This window comes from Gossypium hirsutum, chromosome D08 (genome assembly GCF_007990345.1).
Source record: "Gossypium hirsutum isolate 1008001.06 chromosome D08, Gossypium_hirsutum_v2.1, whole genome shotgun sequence".
NCBI lineage: Eukaryota > Viridiplantae > Streptophyta > Magnoliopsida > Malvales > Malvaceae > Gossypium > Gossypium hirsutum.
This window is the reverse complement of record NC_053444.1, coordinates 65,996,394-66,022,876: the sequence shown is the minus strand read 5'-3', so window position 1 is coordinate 66,022,876 and position 26,483 is coordinate 65,996,394. Positions and strand designations below refer to the sequence as shown.

General features: G+C 33.4%; 2 protein-coding genes and 1 pseudogene across 6 annotated transcripts; all 3 read right to left on the bottom strand.

Annotated features, from left to right (window-relative positions):
- Positions 1-1,453: 1,453 nt before the first annotated feature.
- On the bottom strand, positions 1,454-5,117 carry LOC121219974 (NADH--cytochrome b5 reductase 1-like; annotated as a pseudogene).
- A 6,742-nt stretch (positions 5,118-11,859) lies between these two features.
- Positions 11,860-15,852, bottom strand: LOC107936306 (zinc finger protein VAR3, chloroplastic). The gene is made up of 5 exons (XM_016868998.2): positions 15,131-15,852; positions 14,907-15,024; positions 14,262-14,545; positions 13,787-13,885; positions 11,860-13,706 (listed from the first exon to the last, which is right to left on the bottom strand). The coding sequence occupies exons 1-5, from the start codon at positions 15,580-15,582 to the stop codon at positions 12,053-12,055; spliced, it is 2,607 nt and encodes an 868-aa protein (XP_016724487.2). The 5' UTR covers positions 15,583-15,852; the 3' UTR covers positions 11,860-12,052.
- Positions 15,853-18,433: 2,581 nt separating this feature from the next.
- Positions 18,434-22,667, bottom strand: LOC121219973 (peroxidase 57). 5 transcript variants are annotated; one of them, XM_041098891.1, is made up of 7 exons: positions 22,431-22,667; positions 20,666-22,350; positions 19,878-20,040; positions 19,169-19,253; positions 18,997-19,065; positions 18,796-18,888; positions 18,434-18,690 (listed from the first exon to the last, which is right to left on the bottom strand). In XM_041098891.1, exons 1-2 carry the CDS (start codon positions 22,623-22,625, stop codon positions 21,601-21,603), a joined length of 945 nt encoding a protein of 314 aa, XP_040954825.1. In that variant the 5' UTR covers positions 22,626-22,667; the 3' UTR covers positions 18,434-18,690; positions 18,796-18,888; positions 18,997-19,065; positions 19,169-19,253; positions 19,878-20,040; positions 20,666-21,600. The 5 variants fall into 5 exon arrangements, with proteins under 5 accessions (XP_040954825.1, XP_040954824.1, XP_040954822.1 ...); XM_041098890.1 differs by lacking the exon at positions 19,169-19,253; XM_041098888.1 differs by lacking the exon at positions 19,878-20,040.
- Between the last annotated feature and the right edge of the window lie 3,816 nt (positions 22,668-26,483).

Sequence of the window (26,483 nt, the reverse complement as noted above, 5' to 3'; positions counted from 1 at the left end):
ATAAAAAATGATAGAAGGCAATAGTCTAGTTGTTGCTATAGGTATGACCTAACTTTATTTTATACAAAAAAAAGTCATTTTAGCTCCAATTTAATTTTTACATTTTTAGCTTTTAAACTTGTATTTGTTTGTTAAATCATCAATAGAAAAATTTAACGTTTGTTAACTTTGCCGACGTGACATACACGTAAATTGCCATATCAACAATTAATTTTTTTTTAATTTTAAAAATTTACAAAAACTTATAAAATTTATTTTAAAAGTATAAAAATTATAAAAAAATAATTTTAATTTTTAAAAAGTTAATTAATTGCTAACATGATATACACATAGATTGTCACATTAAAATTATATATATAAAGTTAATATATGTATTTTAAGATGATTTGATAAATAATATAAATTTTGAAAGAATAAATTATTTAAATCAAAAACCTCGTTGTAGGTCAAAATAAATAAATAAATAAAAACGTTGAAAAAGTTGATGGTGATTTAAGGGAATTATGGTCATCATTGAGGGCTAGAGTCCTTCACGTTTCCTTAGAAAAAAATATGTCCGCCACTAAAAAAATATATCTTTATTTTCATTTAATTTATAATTAATTTTAATCTTTATGATGTAAAATTAATATTTTATCTTTAAATTTAAAAAGATTTCAAAGTTATATATAAAAATTATATTTCAAAAGAATACATTTTTTATTTACTTAAAAATTATTATTTTCTAAATATTTAAATTATTTTAAATAATATTCAAAAATCATAAAATAAAACTCATTTTAAATAATTTTTTTAAAAATATTATTTTTAATAATATCTAAATTTTTTAGAAAAAAAACTGAATTTAACTAAACAGAAAGTAATATAAAAAATTTGAAGACGGTGTTTAACCATACGCAATTATGATAAACATAAATGATGAGACCCATGCTATTTCACTTCTTACGAACTGGTGGGTCGAGTTTTAATATTTTAATGGTTTAATTTTACTATTTTAAGAAAAATGAAAATTATGAATTTAGTCTATATATTCTTCAATTGGATCATTTTAAGTCTCTATATTTTTTAAAATTTTTGAAATTTCAATTTTGATGCAAATGAGACCTTAATAGCAACGCAATTAGGGTGACTCAAACTCAGGTCACCCCTGGAACAATGAATACCTGACCATAAAGCCAACACATAGAGTTCATATAAATAATAAGTTGACATAATAATATACATATAATAATATGTTTGCCCTTATAATAGAACTTAATAAATTTAATAGTTATTGTCTGGTGATGATCGAAATATTAAAAATTAAAAAAATACATGACAAAATTAAAATAGCAAAATTAAAAAGCAAAATTTAACCTATTTAGTTAGAATAGTGCAGAGGTGTAATTAATTTTATTAATTTTATATAAAATAAACTAATGATTTATTTGTTTAATACTGTGCATTATGGACGTAAAGCAGTAAAGGTTTATTATTTGAATTTGGCTGTAATTATGGGGTGTAAATTACCGACCTGAGTATGTTCACAAGTCTACATTATTTTCAGTACATGGTGATAGAAAACTTATTATAACAAGTTCTGAGCAGCGGTTCCGATTATAACAGAAGGGCACCCAATAAATGACATTCGGAGTTGAGCTTAGGCTTAGTCTACAAGGATCAGAACTGGAACTGCATATCCGGTGAATATCCGAGTGCATCAAGGTGTCCAGTCATGGCCTTGTTCATGGGTGGAGGGCCACACCTCAAAACCTACATGATATATGTAGCAATATACGTAAATCATTCGGAGATTTCAGGTATACAGCGAAAAAGATGGTAAAGAAACAAGTAACATGCCCGGATATCCGGTGCTGGTGCAGGGCAATGGGTTTGAATCATTTCCTTCGATACAAAGCCGACACCACCATCCCACACTTCAGGAGGCTAAGGAAACAACACCATAATGTAGTTTGTTAGCAAAAAAAAAAAAAGCCGACTGCAGCCCTTAACTGCAAGATTACATAAAAATGGAACGGGCAGCAATTCAATTATTTATCGAAAATACATTATCGATGCCACTCCAATAATCATGCCAAAATAGTTCAGTAAATCATGCAAGAATGTTCAAATAAATAAATTTGTATTGGAAATTGTTCGAATAGTTCAAATTCCGTATAAATTCAGTGTTATACACTGAACGTACAGAAATGGCTATAACAGAAATCTGGCATTATTGTTCTTTATTTCAACAATATCTTAACAGCATTATCTATCGTACTCGTGTATGCATTGCTGCTATGCATGAAAAAGAGGAGGATGAATTTAACATCACTTCAAATTTAGGTAAATCCACGCTCTCTACTTAGGCCTTTGACTATATATTTGCAGAAACAACCAGCTGGTGTCAATGATGCTCGGTAAATGTGAAAACACAAGATTGCCACGAAGAAAAGGCAACTAACCTGGTTCAGAACATAGTAGACTTTGAAGCGACCGGGATACTTAGCGGCAAGGCTATCCAGCTCTTCCTGCAAAAAAAGGAAAAAAATTGAATTCAACCATTTTACTAGTCAGTAGTCACTAACCATGCTTGTCCTCGTATAAATATTAAAAACAGAGAAGTCGGATATTAAAACACCTTCAAAAGAATGTCCTCGTATGTGACGTTTGCATAGATAAGGTGTACATTTGTCGTGTCTTTTGGGTTCTCCAATATAGCTCTGGCTACCTAATCAGAAACAAAACCAGAAAAAAATGAAAAGAGGTGGTGACATATTATTCAAACATTTAAACCTTGCATATATATTACAGAAGTATCTGTTATCATTTATAACATACTTGGAACATTGGTGTAATGCCAGAGCCTCCAGCAATCATCCCGAATGCTCTAACTTCACCGGGTTGATACCTGAACCGCCCCTGAAAGAAACAATTCACAGAACAGCAACATAAGGAAATGCAAATCACATGTCAAATGAAAGAAACCGTACTGCCAAGACCAGTTTATGCGTACATATGAAAAAAACTGTATACCTTGGGTCCCTTCACAGCAAGATAATCACCAACGCGCAGCTCTCTGAAATGGTGCGACATTCTCCCTTGAGGATACATCTACTTAAAAGCAAAGTCCGCCAATTGCTATGAGCACCCGGATAAGTATAATATCACACAAGGTCAACTCCAACCAGCAAGAAGTTTCAGGCAAGTACCTTAATAACTAATTCGAATAACCAACATCAGAATCCAATGTTGTAGGTGTATATGGTTTAATAACCTCTTCACCTTGGCTATCCTTGCCCCTATTAAAATGAAAAACATCCAACTTTTATGATATTCCCGATCAGAAGTGTTTGGAAATTCGACAAAGATAAATACAATCAACTTAACCTGCAACTTATATGCTGTCCAATGGGAAGACCCAAAGCTGAAGTAGGTGTAGGAAGTTCAAATGTGAACTTTGCCACATTATGGCTCAGCTGTTGGCGCTTCACAAGTTTAAACTCTTCGAAATTCTCTGGATCTAGACAGCCTAAAAGCACATACAACTAGGTGAGCAACTTAATAGTGCTTCCATTGTATAATGTTCTTTATAAGAGCCACATAATACCAGCCTCGATCAGTCATTAAGCTAACTTAGAAAGCAAAGCTATAATTGCTCACTGCCTCAAGTCTGCAATTAAGCATGGCATTCAATACTTATGGAATCCGAAACAACTTGATTAGCAATCACATAACTGTGTCAGTCATCCACTATCCAGCATTTGATTTCATAATCTAAAGAAGAACAGAACTATATCCTACCATACTTTCAATTAATAATCCCCAAAACAAGCAAGAACCAGAACAAATCAAGAACAATAGCAAAACAATTGCAACAATTTCCAGTTTCGTCTTCTATTCACTAACAACAGGAAGCTAATATCTGAATCAGTACCAAACGAACCAACGAAAACCCCATTAACCAATAGATATAAACACACAAAAATCCAGAATTTGGTACACCCAATAAGTGAAATTCCAAGAACAATCAATCAATACTGGTAAAAGATATGGAAAAAGGCAAAACCTTTGGATTTCGTAGAGGCAAACAGATAAACAGCACCAACAACAATGGCTAAAGCAGCTACAGCTACACCAACAAGAATCTGAATATCCATAGATTGCAAGAATTCCAAATCCATGATCCTGATTCCAACTATACCCCAAGATCTTATCTTTCTAAGTTCTAATAAAAAGACCCCCAAATTTCTAATTAATGGATAGGACAGGGGAGGAAAAACGGGGTATTTATTCCTTGTTTTAACTCATGCAAAAGGTGCTTTATTTTGTTTTGGCTCAGTTCCTGGCAGAGAAGAGAAAGGGAGTCAAAATTTGTAAACATTTGGTGTAATCGGCAACCCATTTAGCAGAGCTCATTTCTTATAAGAAAAAATATATATATTGATGTCATCAGTCAAATATGAGTGTATGAGGTTCAATCGATTTAATTTTTAAATTTTTATAATTATAAGTGTTTTCAGGATTTGACCAAACCGATTGGTTGGGTTTGAGGTATTGGTTAAGAGACATTGAATTAATTGATTCATGAGTATAATTTTTTTTCGTTCAAAGGATATTTCTCTGGAAAAGGATAAGATCTCTGAATCTCGGTCTGCTGATGATCGGGAAACAAAAAAAATCCGATTTAAAGAGGGTGATGGTGATGTTCATGATGATATGGCCGTGGATTTGGATCCGTAACTAAAAGTTTCTTGGAAACAGATGCTGCTGGGGAAAGGGGTTTCAGTTCAAGAGGAAGGATTCCGATATACTAAAGTTGATATTGTTGAAGATTTGGAATTTTTGGAAGGTGGCGTTAAGAAGTCCATGGTTAATGGAATTCTAGCTATTTAGTTTTCAGATCGTATCTAATAGATCCTTTTTAAGGACATGGAGACAACGGAGTGTTGAAGTTATTGGGTCAAAATATTAGATACGTCGCCTTGTTTAATCGGATCAGTAGTTTACGACGACCTTCAAAATCGTTTCATCTAATGGATACTGAGAATGACTATTTACTGGCTAAACTTTAGTGTATTGAGGATTATAATAAAGTCCTTACGCAAGGATCAGAGATTATATATGGTCAATACCTCCCTGTTCAGTCATGGACAAAAATTTTCAACCTTAAGAAACCTTACCCGAGTGTGCTATTGGCATGGATCAGAATGTCGGGTCTTCCAGGTTTTGGAATTTTGGAAGTAGTAGGAGGACTGGTGGACAAAGTGGCCAAGCTCGATTTCAACACTGATAAAAAAACTACGGGTTGTTTCACTAGAATGACAGTTTTTGTAGATCTTGATAGACCTTTGGTGTCCCAAGTTTTGGTGAATGGGGAACTAATTCGGGTGGAATATAAAGCATTGCCAACCACATGTTTTTCGTGTGGAAAATATGGTTACTTGAAAGAGATGTGCACTTCGCCAGCGACAGAGACAAGCTTTGAGACCGAAAAAAATAGTGATAATTCGGAGTCATCAAATTCAACGATCAATGGTGAAAGTTTGACGTTCGAACCATGGATGGTGGTGGAGCGAAGAGCACGACAAGGACAGAGGGATCAACGAAATCAAAGGGAGGGGGCTCTAGAAAAGACGAGTTTGGGATCAAGATTCTCGACCTTAAATGGATTGGATAATACGGAAATAAGTGCAGGTGATCGGGATGGGATGATCTCCGATGATTCTTTTGCAAAATTAAAAGGAAAGGAAAAATTTGATGCACGTATTATGGGGAAAGGAAATGCATATTTAAATATAGGTGATGCTGGAATGTCAGTGGATCTAATTGAGGTTGTGGGTTGTGGGTCACTAAAAAATGGGTTAAGGCTTGTTTAATTGGGTGAAAAAATAAATAGGGGACTAAGCCATAACCTAAATGGAGGAGGCCCTAGTGGATCAAAAAATAATGCAGGCTGTGCAACCAAACTGGACCAGGGAATTCAAGTATGGGGGCTTAAGGAAGCTGGGCAGCATCACAAGGGTGAGCTGGATCTGAGCTTGCGGTCTGTTGGACAAGTGGCTAAGGACTTGGGCAATCGACAATTTAAAGTAGGAGGTCCAAAAGGTAAAGGGTCTGGGCTCAACACTGATGGGCTTAGCATGCTGGGTAATGTTATTGGAAAAAATATTGGGCCACGGATGAAAGGTAATGTACCAAAATTGGTAGTGGCTAAATCCAATTTCAACAAGAAATTGGGGAATTTATTTAAAGACCCCCCACAGTCTTCTAATGTACCAAATGGCCCATTTGTGACTACTACACATTTCAATCCAACTTTTGAAAAATCAGAAAGAATGATGGTGGCCCTAGATGGAAATGTACTTGACCTAGGGAAGCACTCGACGATAGTTTTCAAGGAAAATTATAATCCTAATAAAGAACAAACATTGAGGGATAGTAGGGATAACTTTAAATTAGTTGGCACTGCCCGTGTTCCTTTGTTTGAGTCTATGAATTCTTTGGTTGAGTTAATTAATGCTCAACTTGTCACGTGGAAAAGTAAAGAAACAGAGGGCTTCAGAAGGTTTGCAAGAACTAGAGTCAGGGGGCTCTAAGTAGTAAGATTGGTTATTCTCTTATTTTAATTTCTTTTTATGAATTTAACAGTTTTATCTTGAAATTGTCAGGGGCGTGCAAGTCCGAACGTGAATATAACAAAGAGCATAAACCCAATATAGCATAATAAGGGTAAGTGGTATCAAAGTAGATTAGATTATAGCTAATTTGGGTTTTCAGTTTTCTCATAAGGTCGAGGCTATCGATTTTTTCGGAGGTATTTGGGTGGGCTGGAAGAACCCGATTTCTGTTGAGATCCTTCATAGTAATCCTTAATTCATTTGCATTTGAATTCTTAGGACTGGTTCTGTATTGCATGTTCATATTGTGTTTATATATGGAAGCCCAGATAGGCAGAAGAGGAAAAAGCTTTGGGAAAGTCTCACATCTTTTATTCCGATAGAAAATATCCCGTGGATGGCAATTGGTGATTTTGATGCTCTACTTTATTCTAATGATAAGAAAGGAGGGCGTAGAATTCGAAATGATTGTCCTCTTTTTAATGATTTTCTTGAGAAGTCTCATTTGTAGGACTTAGGTGTCGGGTGTCCTCCTTTCACTTGGCATCGAGGTGGGCTTTATGAAATGCTTGATAGGGCAATTGGTAACGATGCCTAGATGAGGCTTTTTCTGTATTACTCAGTCACTTACCTCTTGAGGGTCAAGTTAGATCATAGACCTCTACTTTTATCCCTCAAATCGGAGGTTAAGTTGTCTAAAGGTTGTCTTTTCAGATTCCTTACTAGATGGATTGAACACCCCAAATTCTCAGGTTTTGTCAAGGAGAAGTGGTGTTTAAAAGGTAATACGACTGAATCTCTAAACTTCCTTACAAATAACATTAAAAATTGGAACCATTCTATGTATGACCTTATTGGGATTCGCAAAGGAAGTTGATGCGGAGATTGTTTAATGTTCAAAAAGATTTAGAAAGAGTTGATTTTGTGCGTTTAAGTCTGTTGGAAGCCCAGATACGAGAGGAATTGGAATGTGTTCTCCACCATGAAAAACTATTATGGAAGCAGAAAGCTAGGTGTGATTGGCTGCATTTTGGGGATCGAAACATTAAATTTTTCCACTCTCGTACGATTCATAGAAGAAATCACAACAAAATTACAGTGTTGAAGAATGAAGAGGGTGATTGGATTTTCAAGGATGAGTCTCTCCAGACTGAGGCAGTTAATTTTTTCCAGAAATTGTATGGTGAGCCTCTGGAATATTCAACAGCCTTACTCGCTAGCTCGTTTCCTAAAATTGATCCCAATGATAAAGTACTCTTGAGAAAGCAGTTTCGAATTAAGAAATGAATGCGGCCTTATTTGACATGGCTCATTTGAAAGCACCTGGCAGTGACGATTATCATGCACTCTTTTTCAGAGCCAATGGGAGTTGATCAGTGGGGCTATCTGCGAGTGGGTTAGGAAAATTTTTGATGGTCAAGATATTAACAGAGAGCTTAATGACACTTTGCTCGTACTTATCCCTAAGGTTCATAATATTGAGAATTTTATACAATTTCGCCGTACAAGCTTGTGCTCAATTCTATACAAATTGGTCATGAATATTATTGCGAATATATTTAAGGTGGTTGTTCCAAGAATCATTAGATCAGAACAAGTCGGTTTTATTGCTGGAAGGAACATCACAGATAATATCATAATGTCCCCAAAAGTTATCCATTCAATGCGAAGCAAACACAAAAAATAGATGACCATTAAGATTGATTGGGAAAAAGCCTATGACCGGGTGAGTTGGGAATTCATAGATGCCTCTCTCCAAGAGACAAATATTCCAGACTTCCTTAGAAATGTCATTATGTCAGCCACCACCGATTCTACTATGCAGATCTTGTGGAATGGGATGCCTACTCGAAAAGGGGTGTCATCTGTCCCCTTACCTATTTGTTCTTTGCATGGAATGGTTGGGTCACAGTATTTGTTCAGCTATAAATTCTGGCTTTTGGTCTCCCATTTGCTTATCTAGGTCAAGACCGATGCTTTCTCACTTGTTTTTTGCCGATGATCTTGTTATCTTTGGGAAAGCTAAAGTGAGTCAGGCTTAGATTAGTTAAAAATTTACTCGATAATTTCTGTGGCTATTCTAGGCATTGAAACAATACTCATAGGATGAACATTTTCTTCTCCAAAGGAGTGAATGAATACTTGGCAGGGCAGCTTTGAGCTTTGCTTGGTTTTCGAAAGGTCCACAATTTAGGTTCGTACTTGGGAGTCCTTTTTTTTCACGAAAGGGTAACTATTAGCTCCTTGAAGTTTGTGGTGGAAAAAGTTAAATCGAGGCTTCAAAGGTGGGATGCAAGACAACTATCTCTAGTCGATAAAGTTACTTTAGAGCTCAGTCGATTCTTATTACAATCCCTAGCTACTTCATGCAGCCCTTAAGGATTCCGCAATGAATATATGACAAAATTGAGAGTATTGTTAGGCAATTTATATGAGGTTTGGCTAGAGGTAGTAAAAAAATAACCCCTATTAGTTGAAATTCAGTATGTCAGCCAAAGGCTTATGGAAAGCTTGAGATTCGTCAGTTGAAAGATCAAAACACTTCTTTCTTATTGAATCTGGGGTTTAACATTCTAACAAATTTGGAGGCTCTGTGGGTTTGGGTTTTGTGTTCGAAGTATGGGATAAAGTATGAACTACCTTTCAGTATCTCACGTAGTAATTATTCTTTCCTTTGGAGAGCTTTACTTAAGGTATTGTCATTGCTTAGAGAAAATATATTCCGGTCAGTTGGGGATGGCAACACCATTAGGTGTTGAAGGGATAGATGGATTCCAAAGATTGGCCCTTTGATCAATCTAATTCCAGCTAATGCCAACATTGCTACAAACTGTTGTCTTAAGGAGACGGTTACAGAGAAAGGATTGTGGAATCTGAAACTTTTTCGGGTTTGGCTATTAAAAGACTAATTGGACAAATTACCTGTATTCTATCTCTGCATCCTTTAGCTGGTCCTGATAGAATTGCTTAGATGGAAACCTCATCAGGCTGCTTCTCTATTAAAAGTGCTTATTGTAAGATTAAGGAGAGTTCATGGAATCCTACAGAGGAAGCTTGGAAACTGTCCTGGAAGCTGGAGGCTCCTTAAAGGGTTCAGGTTTTCTTCTGGTTAGCTCTCAAACAACGGTTGCTTACTCAAGCAGAGCGGTTAAGGCGTGGAGTTAGCAGTGATGCAATATGTTTAATTTGTGGTCGTGAAATAGAGGATGTACTCCATGCTATAAGGGATTGTGAGGCAACGAATGAGGTATGACCCCAGATCATCCCATATCAGAAGTTAACCTTATTCTTTGCAGGTAGTTTGCAGGAATGGCTTGAGTGTAGTTTGCAAAATCGACACAATCTTCTTGACGAATATAGATTGGTCGTGCTTCTTTAGTTTAGTTGCTTGACGAATTTAGAAAAACAAGAATATTTGTACTTTTCAAGGAGTGTCATGGAGTGTTGAAGAGATTCTCAAAGGTGTGTATAGTTGGGCTACACATTACATCTCTGCTTGCAAGGGAGGAAGTTTTGTAAGGCACATTTTGAGGGGGGAGATGATGAAAACAAAAAGGTGGATTCAACTAAGTTTTGATGGAACGGTTCAAATTAACACAGATTGTGCTGCTACAGGAAGAGTTTTGAAAGATCAAAATGGGGAATAGATCCTTGGGTTTAATCGCAAATTAAGGAAATGCTCTGCTTTCGAAGTTGCACTGTAGGGTATTCTTGATGGTGTGACATTGATACAATGAAGACAACATGATAGGGTTTTGGTGCAGACAGACAACTTGAAAGTTATTGGGTGGGATTAAGGAGGCCTTATCGAAAGGATCATATTCAGCAATAATCAGACGTATCATACAACTCTTGCAAAATGAGAACTGATCAATTGAATATGGTCCTAGAGAAGAAAACATGGAAGTCGGTCATATTACCAAGCTAGCTTTTGATAGAGAGAAGGGTCTACAATTACATGTAACATCTCATTTTGTTTCATTTTAGTATTTTGTGTAGTTTCTTCTTCTATTCACCGAAAAAAAATTGATTCATTAAGTGTTATGTTGAATCGAGAAAAAATATAATATATATTGAGGGATGAATTGCTTTATATATTTTTAATGTTTAATGAATTTTTTTAATAATTTGTTTTTATCAAACTAATAGGATAAAAAATGGGTAAATTAATCAATTCGATTACCGATTTAATTTTGAAAACCTTAATCATTACATTGAACCTTAATTAAATTTAAATCCAATAGAATCTTTAAATTGAGTTAATTTATTCTTTCATAAAATCTAATTTGGAAACTTTATTTAAGAATATCAAACACTTTATTATTCAATTCAATAATTAATAATAAATTTATTGTATTAGAAAGAGTCTGGATACCTCTTATGCTTCGTACTTGGGTACCATTATCTATAATTTAAAATATATTTTATATATGCTAAAAGAGTTAAAATAAAAAGAAAATCATATAGAACTTGCATGTGAAACATACATGATATGGATTCCGTAATCCTTTCTTATTTCTTAATTGGGTATCTTAAAATGCACGTTGAAGGTGAGGGAAGTTCAGCATAATGCAATTACAAAATTAGGAAATCGCTTGCTTTTTTCAAAAATTAAATGATTTATTCAAATAATAATTTTTTTTTTGTTTTTTGTCAATTATTTAGTTTGGATTAAGTAAATATGGGCTAATTCCTTAAAATAAATAAAAAATATTTAAAAATTTTCCAAGTGAATCAACATGAGGACCTAAAACTTTAGATACAATTTAATTTAATTAGGTAATTTAAATTATTTCTCTCTTACCCTTCCCTTGTATTTTTTGCCTACCCATCTCTAACAGGAGACACAAGTAAACTACGTACGTAAGCACATGTATAGTAATAGTACCTTTTTTTCCCAGTACTATACTCATACTTCATTCTACGATACCACATGTCAAGAAAAAGTTAAATATATATATTTAAACTTTTTAGATGAAATCTTATGACAGAAAATTATAAAATAACTTCAAAAAAAATTATAAAAATATTAAATTTAAATGGTTCCATGATTTAGATACCTATTTTTTGTATAAGCCTAAATTTCCTAAAATTTAAAATATTTTAATTTAGACTTATACAAAAAATAGGTATCTAAACCATGTAACTTTTTTAATTTAGGTACCTAAAGTTTTCATAATTTGATTGATTCAAAGGTTTCTCTTAATCGAAGTTCATTAAAATTAAAATTAAAATTAAAATTTAAAAACTAAACCCCAACTTCAATCTCAAGAGAAGTTCATTTTGCCATAGTAAAAGGCTAAAGTACACAAAAATGTTTAAATGGAAGACAAGACCACATTCTGGTGAAAGTTTCATCATACTTCTCTTATGTATAGAACAGAAATAAACAGCATGATTGGATGTTTCAAATAATGTATAATATGGAAACAATAAGTTTGTTTTTGTTTACCTTAGCTACTATCAGTTCCATTTTTGCCAGGATCCGAGTTCGCAACCGGAAGATTTTTACGATACTGTTGGGATGTCAACCTCCTCTCCAGAGGTGTTTTCCGTTTGCTCACAACAAACCTATTCACCCCTTTCCTCATCGGCATTATCGATGGGAAATCTTCGTCAGGGATCTGGCTGAGCTCTGAAATGTCCTTTATCTGAGCAACACGGCGAAACCACCTCTCTGCTTTGGCCTCCTCCGACATGTCCAATGGATCTGGTTCTTTCACTGCTGAACCTTCCAAACTCTTTCCACTCCAAGTACTCCTAACATTCTGATACTCAGATTGTTGAGATGGACTTCCCGTCAAATCCGTCACCTGTTTCCTACTGTCATTATTACTCGTTTGGGGATTGATAGAATTCGGGTTTGAATATCCACTAGTCTGTGCCGGATAAGCTGCATCTCTCCTTGGCTCACTTGAGTTCTCTCCAGAAGGTTTAGGGTTCCAGTTTTGCGCCGGCTGCGTATCTGCAACAGACACCTCGGATAACTTCTCTGAAGGCTTCTCTAGTGTTGCAGAGGTTGGAGTTTCACGAGCTGCTTTTGCACTAGAATCTGTTCCATTACCTTGCTGTTTATCCTTTTTAGCAAAGTAATCCGATGGGAACGGGACAAAAGGAACATAATTGGTATTGCCTGCTTGCTCCGTTGCTGCACGCCTCTTGTAAGTCGGAGAAGTCAAAGAACGGTCTTTCTTTCTGCTCACTACAAATTTATTCTCTCCTTTGCGCATAGGCATTGCTTCAGGAAAATCCTCATCTGGAATTGCATTGGCAAGATCTGTAACATTATGAAGCTCTGTAACTTTCTTAAACCATCTGTCAGATTTTTCAGCTTGTTCTACCTCTTTATCAATGCTTTCTTTCTCATTCATTAATGTCTCAGAATGTTGCCGACTTTGTAGAGACTTTTGCAACTCTTCACTCCCAGAAACATCATCCATTTGTCCAACTACATTCGACACAACAGAGTCATGGTCATTTGACATAACGTTCAGATTCTTCTCCTGTATTTCTGAATTTTCAGGTTTCTTCGCAAACATATCTGCAGGTAATGGCACAAATGGAACATAATTGGACTTAGTTCCCCTAGGATGACCATTCTCCGCTCTGCTATTGACGCTACCATCGTTAGATCCAGAAGGGGTAGATGAACGACCAAGAACCTCATCTAAACTCCGGCTAACTTTCGTGTCCAGGGTCTTATTGACTTCCCCAGTCTGGAAATCGTCACGTTCAGGAATGCCATCATTATCCATGTTTCTACGGTACTGAGCATTGGCCAACCTCCTCTCCAGAGGTGATTTCCTTGTACTCACAACAAATCTATTCACGCCTCTCCTCAAAGGCATGATTTCAGGAAAATCTTCATCTGCTATGGCACTGCTCACATCAGCAGTACTGTCAAGCTGAGAAACCTTACTAAACCATCGTTGTGCCTTCTCTTCATTGGCAGCTAACCGCCTATCGAGATCAGCCTTATTTGAAGAAGCCCCAGTATTGTATGCTAAACCTGGCTTTGAGTGGGTATTACCAAGTGAGATATGTCCAGGTCGCTTGCAATCACACCTCAAGCATACCGTATTCCTTCCATAATTAAAGAAATCACATCTGTAAAAAAAAGTAAATAAATTAAAATCACATTTCTTATTCCCAAAAGAGGAGTTAAAAAGAAAAAACCCAATGCTCACTGGGGACACTCCCACTCTCCACCAGTCAATTGCCTCTTGGGCCGTGCTTCCTCACACTCAAGGCATTTCGCATTTCTTGCAAAGTTCATAAAATTACACCTGCACAACGAATAAAACGTTATGCTGCCATAAATCTTTAGTACATACGTAGGTATCATGGAGAACACACAATTAGTCATCCAGACATTTTCAAGACATAGATCATAAGCACCACAAATTACCCTCACACTTCCAAATTTGTATCCAAATGGTGCTTTAACAAATCAATTTCCATTCAAAATAAGGTCTATATTAGGTGCAAATCAGAGCATACAGACATTTTCATGGATAGTTTACAAGCTTCTTTCATACTTAAACAAATTTCTACATATGCCACCTTATTCAAGCATACCACCAAAGCCTATGACAAGCTGAACTTAGCAAAGAAGGGAAATAACACTACACTATCTATGAAGATGATGGAAAAACAATCTACCTTGGGCAAGTCCAATCGCCTCTTTTCATTTCAATGTTCGGCCCAAAAGACCTTGACATTTGCCCATTTCTCTCTGGGAGTTGTGTTTGCTCATGTTCGAAATAGTTTGAAACACGGGAGCTGTCACTCAGTTTTGCCAACTCACCCAGCAAATGCCGGACTGATGATTCAACAAGCTCTGAGTTGTAAAGACTGCTTCTCTCTGAGGAAATGGTAACATTGCTTGCATAACTCAATAAAAAACTCATTAAATCAACCATGTTCGCTTTATCAACATCCGCAACCTAAAAACTGAAAAACATTTAGAAACATAGCACATACTAGCTTTAAAGCTCTTATTTCAACAGCATCAAAAATGGTAAAAAAAAGGGCCTTATTTTTACTTAAGAACATGTATATAACCACACGAGATTCATACAGACAAACATTTCTTGGAGGTCCTTTGATGCAAGAATCGACCTTTAGGAACTACTTCATATACAAATTAGAATAAACAATTAATGGACCTAAACCCTTCACTTTTAGCATAGAATTAACAATGAGCATAACTTATACAATCATTGACAGTTTGACCTTAGAACATATAAAACAGCAATGACATACATACATAAATAAATACCATTAAACAAAATCCCCAATACGTACATTGCTTTCACTGCTATTTAGAAACAAAATCAACCTCCGTGCAGACTCCTCGCCATCCTTGAACAAAAAAGGCTTCCCATTTTGCACCAACGCCTCAATCTCCTTCCTTGAGAGCAATCTGGCCATAGAACCCAATGCAAAAAGGGAAATTTTAACTTAAAAAACAAAGAAAACCAAGAAAGATTTAAGCAAAAAATTTATTTTTAACTTCTATTTTTGGCTACCTTAGAAGATCAGTTTTATCACGCGCAAAAGCCAAGCAGGCATTGAGCACAACTAGAAACTCATCCGAGAACAGGGAAGCATCCACCGCAAGCTCACTTGAAGTATGGGGGGCATCGAAGTAGCCGGCGGCTGAGATGTTGTTAACAAGAGCGGAGAATTCGGGCCATGGATGATTGGGTGGGGCCAATACGGAGGAACTAGCGAAATTTGAGGAGGCGGGTTGGGTGTGGAAATTGCGTGGGGAAGGTCTGGGAATAAAAAGGGACGAATGTTTTTTGGTTTTAGTGGTGGGTAGCGAAGGGCGAGGTGGCGGGAAGTGGTGTTGGCGTAGGAAGGATAGCTGGATGCGGTGGCGGGTGAGGCGGAGAAGGGAGGAAGTGGTATGACAGTGGTGTAGAAGGAGAGGGGAAGAAGGGGAAAGGATCGTTAGGAACCTACTGCTGCTACCCATTCGTTTTTATCAAACACCAGTTTGCATTAGGGAGATAGAACGAAGTGATAGCAGCTGCGGAAGTGGTGGCAGTGAGCCGAAAACGGCGGCAATGGCTCGTCGGGCTATAAACCCTAGAAGCCTATAATACGGGTTTTGGTGGTGGAAGAGGGAGAGAGTATTATCTTCTAGAATCTGCTTCTGCCTTCTGGCTATGAAGCAAGTACAACAAAGGTTTTTTTTTTCCCTTTTTTTTTCATTTTTGTGGGCCGAAGAGATCTTTGAAAAAAAAATCCAGCTACTATTTTATTTTTCCAACCATGAAAAATTAGAAAATGGTGAATTAATTATTTAATTTTATTTTTTTTGTCATCTAATTATCTTAAATTTTTAGGTGTTTTCATTTTTACTTTAGCTAGTTGGTAACTAAAAAGATAAAATTAAACAGTTAATAATTATTTTGTAACTTTTCATAATTATATGACAATAAAATATTAATAATTAAATGACCATTTTATATATTTTTATAATTAGGTGAGAACAGAAAAACTAAATAACCTTTATTGTAGTTTGCCCAGAAAATAATACGTTCTAAATAGGTTTAATATGTCAAAGTCACAAATTTAATCATATATTTTAATTTTGATATATTAAATTCATATATTCTTTTAATTTCAAATGTAAATCTAAATTGTATATATTTCTAATCCCAAACATAAATCTAAATAAGTGGTTTGATATGAGATTATCCTTGGAAAAATACAAAAAAATCAATTATTAAATTATTTTCTTGTAAATCTTAGGATTTTGAATCTTTTTTTATGTATTTTCTAAAGAGCAGGGACTAAATTAATAAAAATTATAAACATTAAGGGTTAAAACTTTATTTTATCTTTTTATAATTGCCACATCAACAACTCTAATGGCAAAATTGGATGGAGGGACTAAGATTTTTAAATAAACAAAGTACTGCGGACATGGTAGTCGGCACTGTACCGATACCGGCTGGTACATACCGTTTCGGTCAAAATTTCGATGCGTTTCAGCCTGTTTCAGTCAATACCAACTTGTATTGTTAAGTACAAAAATTTGGTATTTTAAATCAATTTTTAAAATTTTTATATTAACCATTTAAATTTTTTTTATAATCATATTTAAAATCAAAAGTTGTTAAATTAAATTATTCAACCTAATTAATAATCTTAAAGCTTATATTTATATGTATATAATTAAGATATATTTACATGTATATAACATATAATTTAGTAAGAAACTAAAAAATTAGACTATAATTATATATATGAAAAATATTAAAATGTATTATAATTTATAAAAAAAACTAAAAATAAAACTATATATATGTGAAAAATATTTTAAAACATGAATAATGCTGAAATAATGCACTGAAATATGTCGGTACTAATATGTATAAGTATTAAGACAAAAACGAAACACCCATTAATATGGTACTAAATATCTTGATTGTAAGTCTAAAAATTAAAATATAGGAACTAAATTTTAAATTTAAAAAATATAAGGACCATAAACACAATTAAACAGTTTTATTAAAAAATTTTGGGTTGCGTTTGATTCGCTGTATTGGATTAGAGGTGTAATAGCAAATCAACTGTTTGGTTGAATGTAATGGAATAGAGGTGTAATAGCAATCTTGTGTTTGGTTGAATGGAATAGAGGTGTAATAGCATAATGGAAAAAACTAAAATGACTAGAATACCCTTAGCGTAAATTTGTTTTGGTAAATGATTATTGTTATTGTTATTTAAATTTTAATAAGATTATTATTATCAATAATAAATATTTTAATTATATTTAAACATAATTATTATTAAATATATTTTAATTAAAATATATAATTTAATAAAATTCTTAATAATTAGCAGAAATTTGTTTTGGTAAATTATTATTGTTATTGTTATTTAAATTTTAATAAGATAATTAAAATATATAATTTAATAAAATTCTTAATAATTAATATTCTTATATGAATTTACTCAAATCATAATATATGATACTGTAAAATAGAAATTAACATAATTATTATTAAATATATTATAATTAAAATATATAATTTAATAAAATTCTTAATAATTAATATTCTTATATGAATTTACTCAAATTATAATATATGATACTATAAATGAAAATTTGAAATAATTAATATTAAATATATTTTAATTAAAATATATTATTTAATAAAATTTAAAATAATTATAACTAATAAATTATATTTTATGAATTTGTATAATTTAAAATAATAATTATTACATATAATTTAATAATTAATATTAAATTTCATAAAATTCTTGATAATAAATTTTCTTATATGAATTTATACAATTTAAAATAATTAATATTAAATATAATTTAATAGTGATATATAATTTCATAAAATTCTTAATAATAAATTCATAACAATTTAAAAATTATATATTTCATGCAATACCCAAAAATAGGATCCTACAAGGATGGAGAAAGACGCAACACGAAACACGACTTGCCAACATGAATTACCAGGTGGTCCAAGTCTATTCCTAGCCATATTTTTTTCAGAATTTGAAAATCAATTAGAATTGGAAGCATTGATCAGTAAGAAAAGAAGGGAAAGGGAAGGGAAGGGAAGGAAAAGGAAAGCAGAAGAGAGGGGAAAAAGTTCCGAGGCCACATATGTGAAAGGACATGTTGCAGAAGGTAAACAGTTCTTTGTGTTTCGTTATGGCAGCTTGGGAATCCTGGGTTTGAAACAACTGGTCTAACTTCTTGGTAAGTCAGATTTTGATTGTTCAAATCATATCAGCTATTGCCACCTCTATAGCACAAATATTACTATCAGGTAGCATGTGACAATTTGCAATTCATTCAGACATAAAATTTTTATTCCCCTTAAAAAGAATGCAGACTACACAATCTAACTGATATTGTATCAGATAGTCATTCAGACAGACAACACAATTACCCTTTCAACACTAGTTTATTTTTATAGAGAAAATCCAAAGGAGCTCAGGACAGTTATCTTCTCACCGCAACATCTGATGAGAGCTTGATTATGTCCCTTACTAAACTATCACTTTTAGCCCAAATGAGGCAATTCTTACATTGCATCTTCTCAACCTGAAATTTTAGAAGATAAGTGTATTGCCTAATGCCTCATTAGCACATTTCTAAATCAAAATTTAAAAGAAATCAAAACAAGGGAAGAGAGGCAAAATAACTCACAATGGAAAGAATATCATTTGCAAGCCCCTTTTCATATGATGGAGGCCCCACCTTGGCACCTAGAATCACCTGCCGAACTGATGCTGATATCAACTGAATATTCAGATGAAGCAGAATCAGATATTGACCATTTACCTTTTGATAGAAGAAACTACCAATAATAGAATATAGTATTTAGATGAAACACCATCCTGAACATACCTTCAAAGCATCTTCAATTGTAGGAATCTTTGAATTACCCGACTGATGATAGACATCTAGTTCTTTGAGCTACAACAAATAACATACAGTCTCAATCAACATTATTAGCAAATAGCTTTCCTTAAATGAGATGGATATAAGATGTTTGTGATAAAACCAGAACGTAGTTCACATGATCAAATTCAGAATGGTACTATGCAATTTCCTTTCAATTGGAGATTAACTCTTTATAGTTCCGAAAATAGATCACACATAACCTACATTAGAGAAAATAAACATCACTGAAAACAATACATTCAGTCCCCAAAAGTTAACTTTTTGAGCTCAAATAGACCATGCCTCTTAACTCCACCACATCACAGAAAATTAAAGTTGGAAAAGAATTTAACCAACAAATAAGAGAACCCTTCCCCTTTATTGTAGGTTTTGCTTTTCTCTATAAAAATTAACAAGGGTCAGTGAACAATCCAAATTGGTGCAAAGGTTAGATGACATTAACTGTTAGTGCTAAAATACCATACGACACTATTTAATTTGTTGCATTTTAAAGCAAAGACAAAATGGTCCAGGACATTTGGATTGGTACATCGTCAATATAAAGAAACTCAACCAAGGTCCAGCTCCCCTGCAATGAAATATTTGCCTAGTAATTTTCAATACAAATTCAGATGAAAGACATATATCCACTTCATAATAAATGGTTCAGATTGAATTAAATATTGAGAAATAATTTGCCGTGACTTCTTCATTAACTTAAATATATTTTTTAAGTTCTATTTCAATATCTTAACAGAAGAGGAAATAGGGTCCCAATTCAAGGACTCCCCTGAAAAATACAATAAATTTTTTTATCGTATTTAAAATATGAAATTTACACACACCAATATACTTTCAAGTTCTCAAAATCATTGGGCAAGGTCTGGAAGTCACCCAGATTGCATGCATGTTGATGTATCAACTCATGGTGAGATTCACCCTTACAAATAGTGCCCACAAAAGAGCAAAAGCTTTAAGCAACAGCCAAGATCTTTATGGCTCCAAGTCCTATAAACAGCAGAAACTCAATCCAATACAATATCACTCGTGAATGAAATATCGATATGTAAAAACTACCCCATGAATCAATACAAGCCAATCTTAAACCAAAATCAAACAAGTTTTATCGGGTCAAAGCAAGTCAAGAATGAAGGCTGAAGCTTTTAAACAGCAGACTATGGAAAACATTACCAAATCAAACGCATGGATTTTACTAAATCAGTCTTGAACGAATATCAGAGCTTGAAAATTACCAACAAATCGCTATCAAAGCTTGAAAATTACCCAATAAATTGATATAAGGAAATCTTAAACCAAAATAAAATACGTTATATCAAAGTCAAAGCAGTCAAGAACAAAGGCTGAAGCTTTTAAACAACAGATTACAGAAAAAATTACCACAATTCTAACATGAAATGTTAACAAGCACATGCAATTTATTAAATCATCCATGAATGAATATCAAAGATCGATAATTACAGAACAAATCGATACGAATCAATCTTAAACCAAACAAAACATGTTTAATCCACTCAAAGCAGTTAAGAATAAAGGCTAAAGTTTATAGACAGCAGATAACATGTTTCGAATCTGCTTACATGCAGAAAAAACAAACAGAGAGTTAGAAACCTACCTTTCTGTTGCACTAAATCGGAAATCGGCAGAAAAGAAAATGAGAAGAAACAAAGGGAGCAAATCGGTAGAAAGGAAAATAAAATAAACAGAGGGCAGAAAAGAAAAGAATAGAAACGGAAGGGAGCAAATCGGCAGAGGCAACAAGGAACAGAAGAGAAACAAAGGGGAAGCAGATGGGAGGGTATAACAGGGATGGTAAACCTATGCGGCACTTAATCTGGGCAAAATGGAAGGATTACAAATCGGTGAAATCCACCGATTAAGTTAGTAACCGATTACAATGGTATTAGCAATTCCATGAACCAAACATAGGAATGAGGGGGGATTGGGTGGGGCCACCGATTAGGGGTGTGTTGGCTATTATGGAGTTATTATGGAGTCAAAATGAGAAAGAAGTGATAGGGACTCAAGTCTAAAAGGTTAGCCCATCATGAGTAAACAACTCAAATAGGCCGCTATGTACATCATAGATTCATTAATTTGTGCTTGGACAAAAATCGATGGGGCTTAGTTTTAGTGGCTATTTTGTCGAAGATTATTTTTAATATTAATCACATACGTATCGCCATTCAAAGGATCACTTCGTGAGCAAAGCGCGTGTCGAGAAAAGGCAGCCGCTGTTGATGCCGACACCACCAAACACAATCTGGTGTCCTAAACCAACGCAGGACAAAAAATAAGATTAACTCACCCGCCACCCCCACTCCACTTGCATGCTAATCCCAATAACTTTATGATTATTTCATAAATAATATGCTATACAAAATTTATGTCTGCAATCTTATGATAGATATACCATTTTTCTTCCTTTAAAGAATATAAACGTGCTTCATTGAGGATTTCAATCAAAATTCTGACAACTCAAGAAATTTTAACTCCTTCATTTACTTCAAGATGAGTACATATTTCGATTTATTTGAAGATGAAACTCATTTAGTTAATAACTCTACAATTTTTCCTAATTTCTCCAGCATTTCCAACAATAACTTGAATATTCCCCATCTTCACCATAGCTTGAGCGAACCTTGTTCTAAACAAATTCGCATTTGAAGCAAATCTCGATACGATTCCACTCGATAATCTATCATCAGCCAACTCTTGGTCTATCTTCATCACCCCTTTCTTCCCCCGAATCTGCCTATAAAACTCATTATCAAAACTAAAAGACGTGCCCTGGTCCAGAAACGCCGTAGGGTTCGATCCATTACCACAAATCCCTTTCAGCGTAGTCACCAAACCCGCATCCATACTCGGGTCGGGTTTCCCTGTCCCTTGGAAATTCGTAAGCCGACCCGAGAAGAAAAAGCAATGTGCCACACCAACTGTATGGCCACCTAAAAGTGTAACCATATCGTCCATTGTCAGGCCTTTATCCTTAAAAGATTGGAAAGCTTGTGAAACCGATAACGACGGTCCCGGTAAGTTAACTTCGTTGATATTCGAGACCCGACCGTCTCGTCTTCCCGTCGGAACGTCGTAAGACGGTCCACCGGCAAGAACAACGGAGTCTCGGGTGGCTAGGGTTATGATGTCAGCACATGAAACTTTTGATGGGCAAACCTTTTCTAAGGCTTTCTTTGCTTCATCGATGAGCTCGTATCCGCGTACTGTCAAGTTGGGACCGGATTCTTTCTCTGATCGGCTTTGATTAGTCGAATCTATCAGAATCGATGCATCACATCCCTACATAAAAGTAAACTCCCATTAGCAGACAATATCAGGTGACTATATGAACCAACGAGTATATTTAAAACAGCACTTACTCTAACGTAACAATCATGAAAATGCATGCGAAGCAAGGCGGCAGTGATGGATTTATCAGTGTTGAAACGTTTTTGAACAGCGGCTTTAACAATGGATTCAGCTCGAGGACAACTTGTCTTGTAAAACCCTACTTTTAGTTGTGCTAAAGCTAAAGGAAGAAGAATCGTGAAATAAAGCACAAATATAATCTTCATTCTTCTCTTTTTTTCTCAAGAAATCACTATATGCTTGTGAGTATCAATGTGTGCTTGTGAGCTATATATATACACACATGTGTGTATATATAATATAATAACATAATTGCCTAATTGGGTTGTGGTTGGCCATGTTGAAACGTGCAAAAGGTCAAAGTTTTTCCAATATAGAACACGGTTTCTGAACGAATCACGGGCAACTATGTGATTCCTTTTTCTTTTTTGTTTACAATTATCATAAACATAAACTAGACGAAAATGGGGGTAGTAAGAGTTCACTTACGTGTACTTTTTTGTTTTCTATTTAATTTCTTTTCTGGTTTATCTTGTAAATCGTGTTTATTATATTTTCTGAAGTGAATAAAAAATTTGTATGACTATATATAAAACAAATTACAACAGAATAGAGATATACTAAAAAAAATTGTGTTCTCGATCTACATCATATGTGTTAGATTTAGGGGGCGAAGTTAGAAAATATTTGTAGGGATCTGAAATTAAATTGTAATTTTCACAATAGTTAAAATACAATTTTACTATATAAATAGTCTATGTTTTTATAATTTTTAAAGGATTAAATCAAATTTTTATCATTTTTAACGATGCAAACTGTAATTTTATCTTTATTAATTTCAAATTTTAAAAATTTTAAAGAGCTTGAATAAATTTTTTTTCATTTTAAGAGACACCGGGCACCTTAGATATCCCTTAAAATGAATGAAGGGAGAGTCTCCACTACTAAATCTAGTGATTTATTTGCTAAAATATTGATTATAATTGATTTAAAATTTTAATGATAATACTAGTAGTATAATTTACAAGAGTTTTAAAGGCTAAAATGCAGGTTTTTAATTCTTTTGGATTTCTCTTGCAAATTTTAGTTTTGACCCTATATACTTTAAGTTTAATATAATTTAATCCCTTTAATTTTTATAATATCATTAATTAATCTAAATAATAATATTGTTAACTATTTCGATTAAAATGTTGACGTTAATTCTTTTTAAGAACATTATCCAAACAAAAAATATATATTATATTATGAAAAGTTGGAATGAGTTTTTCTAACAAAAATCTACATCAACATTATCATCATTATTTTTTTGTTATATGATTTTTAACGAAAAAAAAACATATTAATTGCATATGGAATTTAAACATTGATTTATTTCATACAAATAGTAATTCATAATTCCATTCTCATTCAACTCGGTTGGAAATTAAATAAGTAAATATTTATATTAGATAAAAAGAATTTACTGTGATCAAATAATGACCTCTATATTTATAAAGGTTTTAACATGGTTATTTTTTGTTTAATCTTGTATTTATATATACTTGATAAAAGTTATATATTTTGGTACTCAAAAGTAATGGCGCCGTTGATGTTTTAGTGTTTAATTCGAGTTTTGTAGTTGATTTGATGAAAGTTAATTGTTAATATTATTAAGTTTGATTTTTTTTCAAGATGTTTAGAATAATAAATTTATTGTTCATTGTGAATTTGTTTAATTTCATGTTTAATTTGTCAAATATAGTTCGATAGATGTTTTTTCGTCAAATCAACTCTAAAACCTAAATTGAAATTAAAACGGTAGCACTGTTACCTTTAAGTGTCAAAATATATAATTTTTTTCAAATATAAATATCATATTGTACATATTTTTTTAATACAATATACTTCAACATACTCAAATCCACGTTGTCATACATTCACAACAACACCTTCCAAATAATTAAGACATTATATATAAGATTTTATTTTCATATTGATCTCTAATTATTAGTCACGTTTATAAATTCATGGAAGTTTGGGCAAAAATATTAATATAAAAAACAAAAATTCAACAATACAAATGATCTCTTTCTTTGGAGTAATTGCAAAAATAAAGAAAGAAATGAAAAAGAAAAATAAGCTGCAACTCACTTTCATTAAATCAAAATTATTCTGACCTTTCCTTGTAATCAAAGGAAGTGTATTGGACTCACGGGATGGAGGAGAGAAATCCATGTGCCAATGATCCCAAACCCTAATTTATATTATTATTTTATTCATATTAACAGCTTGTGTCGTCAAAAGTATTTTATTTAAATATTCCTTTATCCATGACTCAAAATAAAAATAAAAATGTTAATTTATAATTTTATACCCACTGCTTTTTCAGACACGTGATGTACGGACGGAGTTTTTAAATGGCATAATTGCAAAACTCACCTTCAAGTTTTAGGGGTATTTCACTTCAACTTTTGTTAGTCCACAGCATTGTAAAAATTTTCAAATAAGACCAAAATTGTTAGTCCATTAATGGTCAACCATTTTGTTCACTGTGGCATGACATATCAGTTGCTGACATGGCATGTGTTATTAATTTGTAAGGTTAGTAATCCCACATTGCTAACAAATATTAAGTATACAATTTTTTATATTGATCGCTAATCATTAAATAAGTGGATTTATCTATTTTGCTTTATGTGAATATTTTAAAGCTAAAAAAAGGCACTTGGGCTTTAATTTGTTAGTGCAAATAATTTTTATATATAATTATTATTATTTATTTGCATCTGAACAATTATTATTTTTATTATTGTGGCACATGTAATAAGTGTTTGTATATAAAATTCAATAATGTCGTTTTAACTATTTTGTTTTGTTATTTTAAGATTAGTAGTATCGTAGAGGCAAGATTAAAGCCTTAAGGACGGTGAATCACACTTTAAGTTTAAGTTTCTTTCTTGTACTACGATTTTCTAACAGCATGACACGTCACTAATGACCTGTCATTTTGTGGATTAAAACTATAAAAAGAATTGGAAAATTTTCATGTTATCTAAGCGTAGTGTACTTGATTGAGGTCAAATAGGCCCACTTATATTGAATCGAGTTTGTACGAGGCCAAATTCGGAGTCAAAATGCAAATCCTAACTCAAATTGTCAAAATAGAGTATTATGTCTCAAGGCAGTGAAGTTGTGTCTCTAGAAAGTGATGCCTCCCCTATTTCAAATCTTTTGCTTTGAAGTTTGTTGTCTCGAAAAAATGGGGTTCATGACTTGAGAAAGGTCTCCAGACTTAACTCCTCTATTTCAAACCCTTAGTTTCAATGTTCTCTATCTATAGACAATGTACTACATTCTCGAGACATGCTCATTGTGTCTCGAGACCACCGTCTAGAACTACATAAAACAATCAATTTTGTTCTTGATGTCTCGAGACGCTAATGCATATATGCAGAATTTAAACATTCTAAAGTATGAAAAAGGATAAAAATAAATATTATTTTTGTATATCTTGCATGTTTTGTTAAGTGTACGTTAGGCATTTGTTAAATAATAAAGGACAAAATAAAGTAAAGAACAATATGAAAAGTTTATGTTATTGAAAAAATCTGGTTTAATGACGGTTTTTTGTCATGGCGGAAAATTAAAAATTCAAAAACCGAGTTGGTTTGTAATATTTATAGCAACAAATTTTTCCCAAAGAGTATCTGTGCTTTGAGCAAGACAGGTCATAGGCATTCCCAGCTTTCAACCGAATGGCCTTCTTCGCTATTCTTGTACCACAGATTGTTTCGAGTGTGGACTCAAACAATCATGAACCAAACACAGATGCATAAACGATTTATTATTTTCAATAGGGAAGTAATTTTATCGTAATAGAAACCAGTAGAATCTTTATCCCACAAAAATAGAATTTATACTTAGAAAATAAATTCTAACTATTTTTTAGTGGAATAACAATATCTCAAAGTTGTGTGAAACTTGTGTAAATAGCTCTACCAATGTCATCTATTTATAAAGAGAGATGTGAGAATTCAGGTTGAATTAATAAAATACAAAAAAACATTTATTTAATAGAAAAA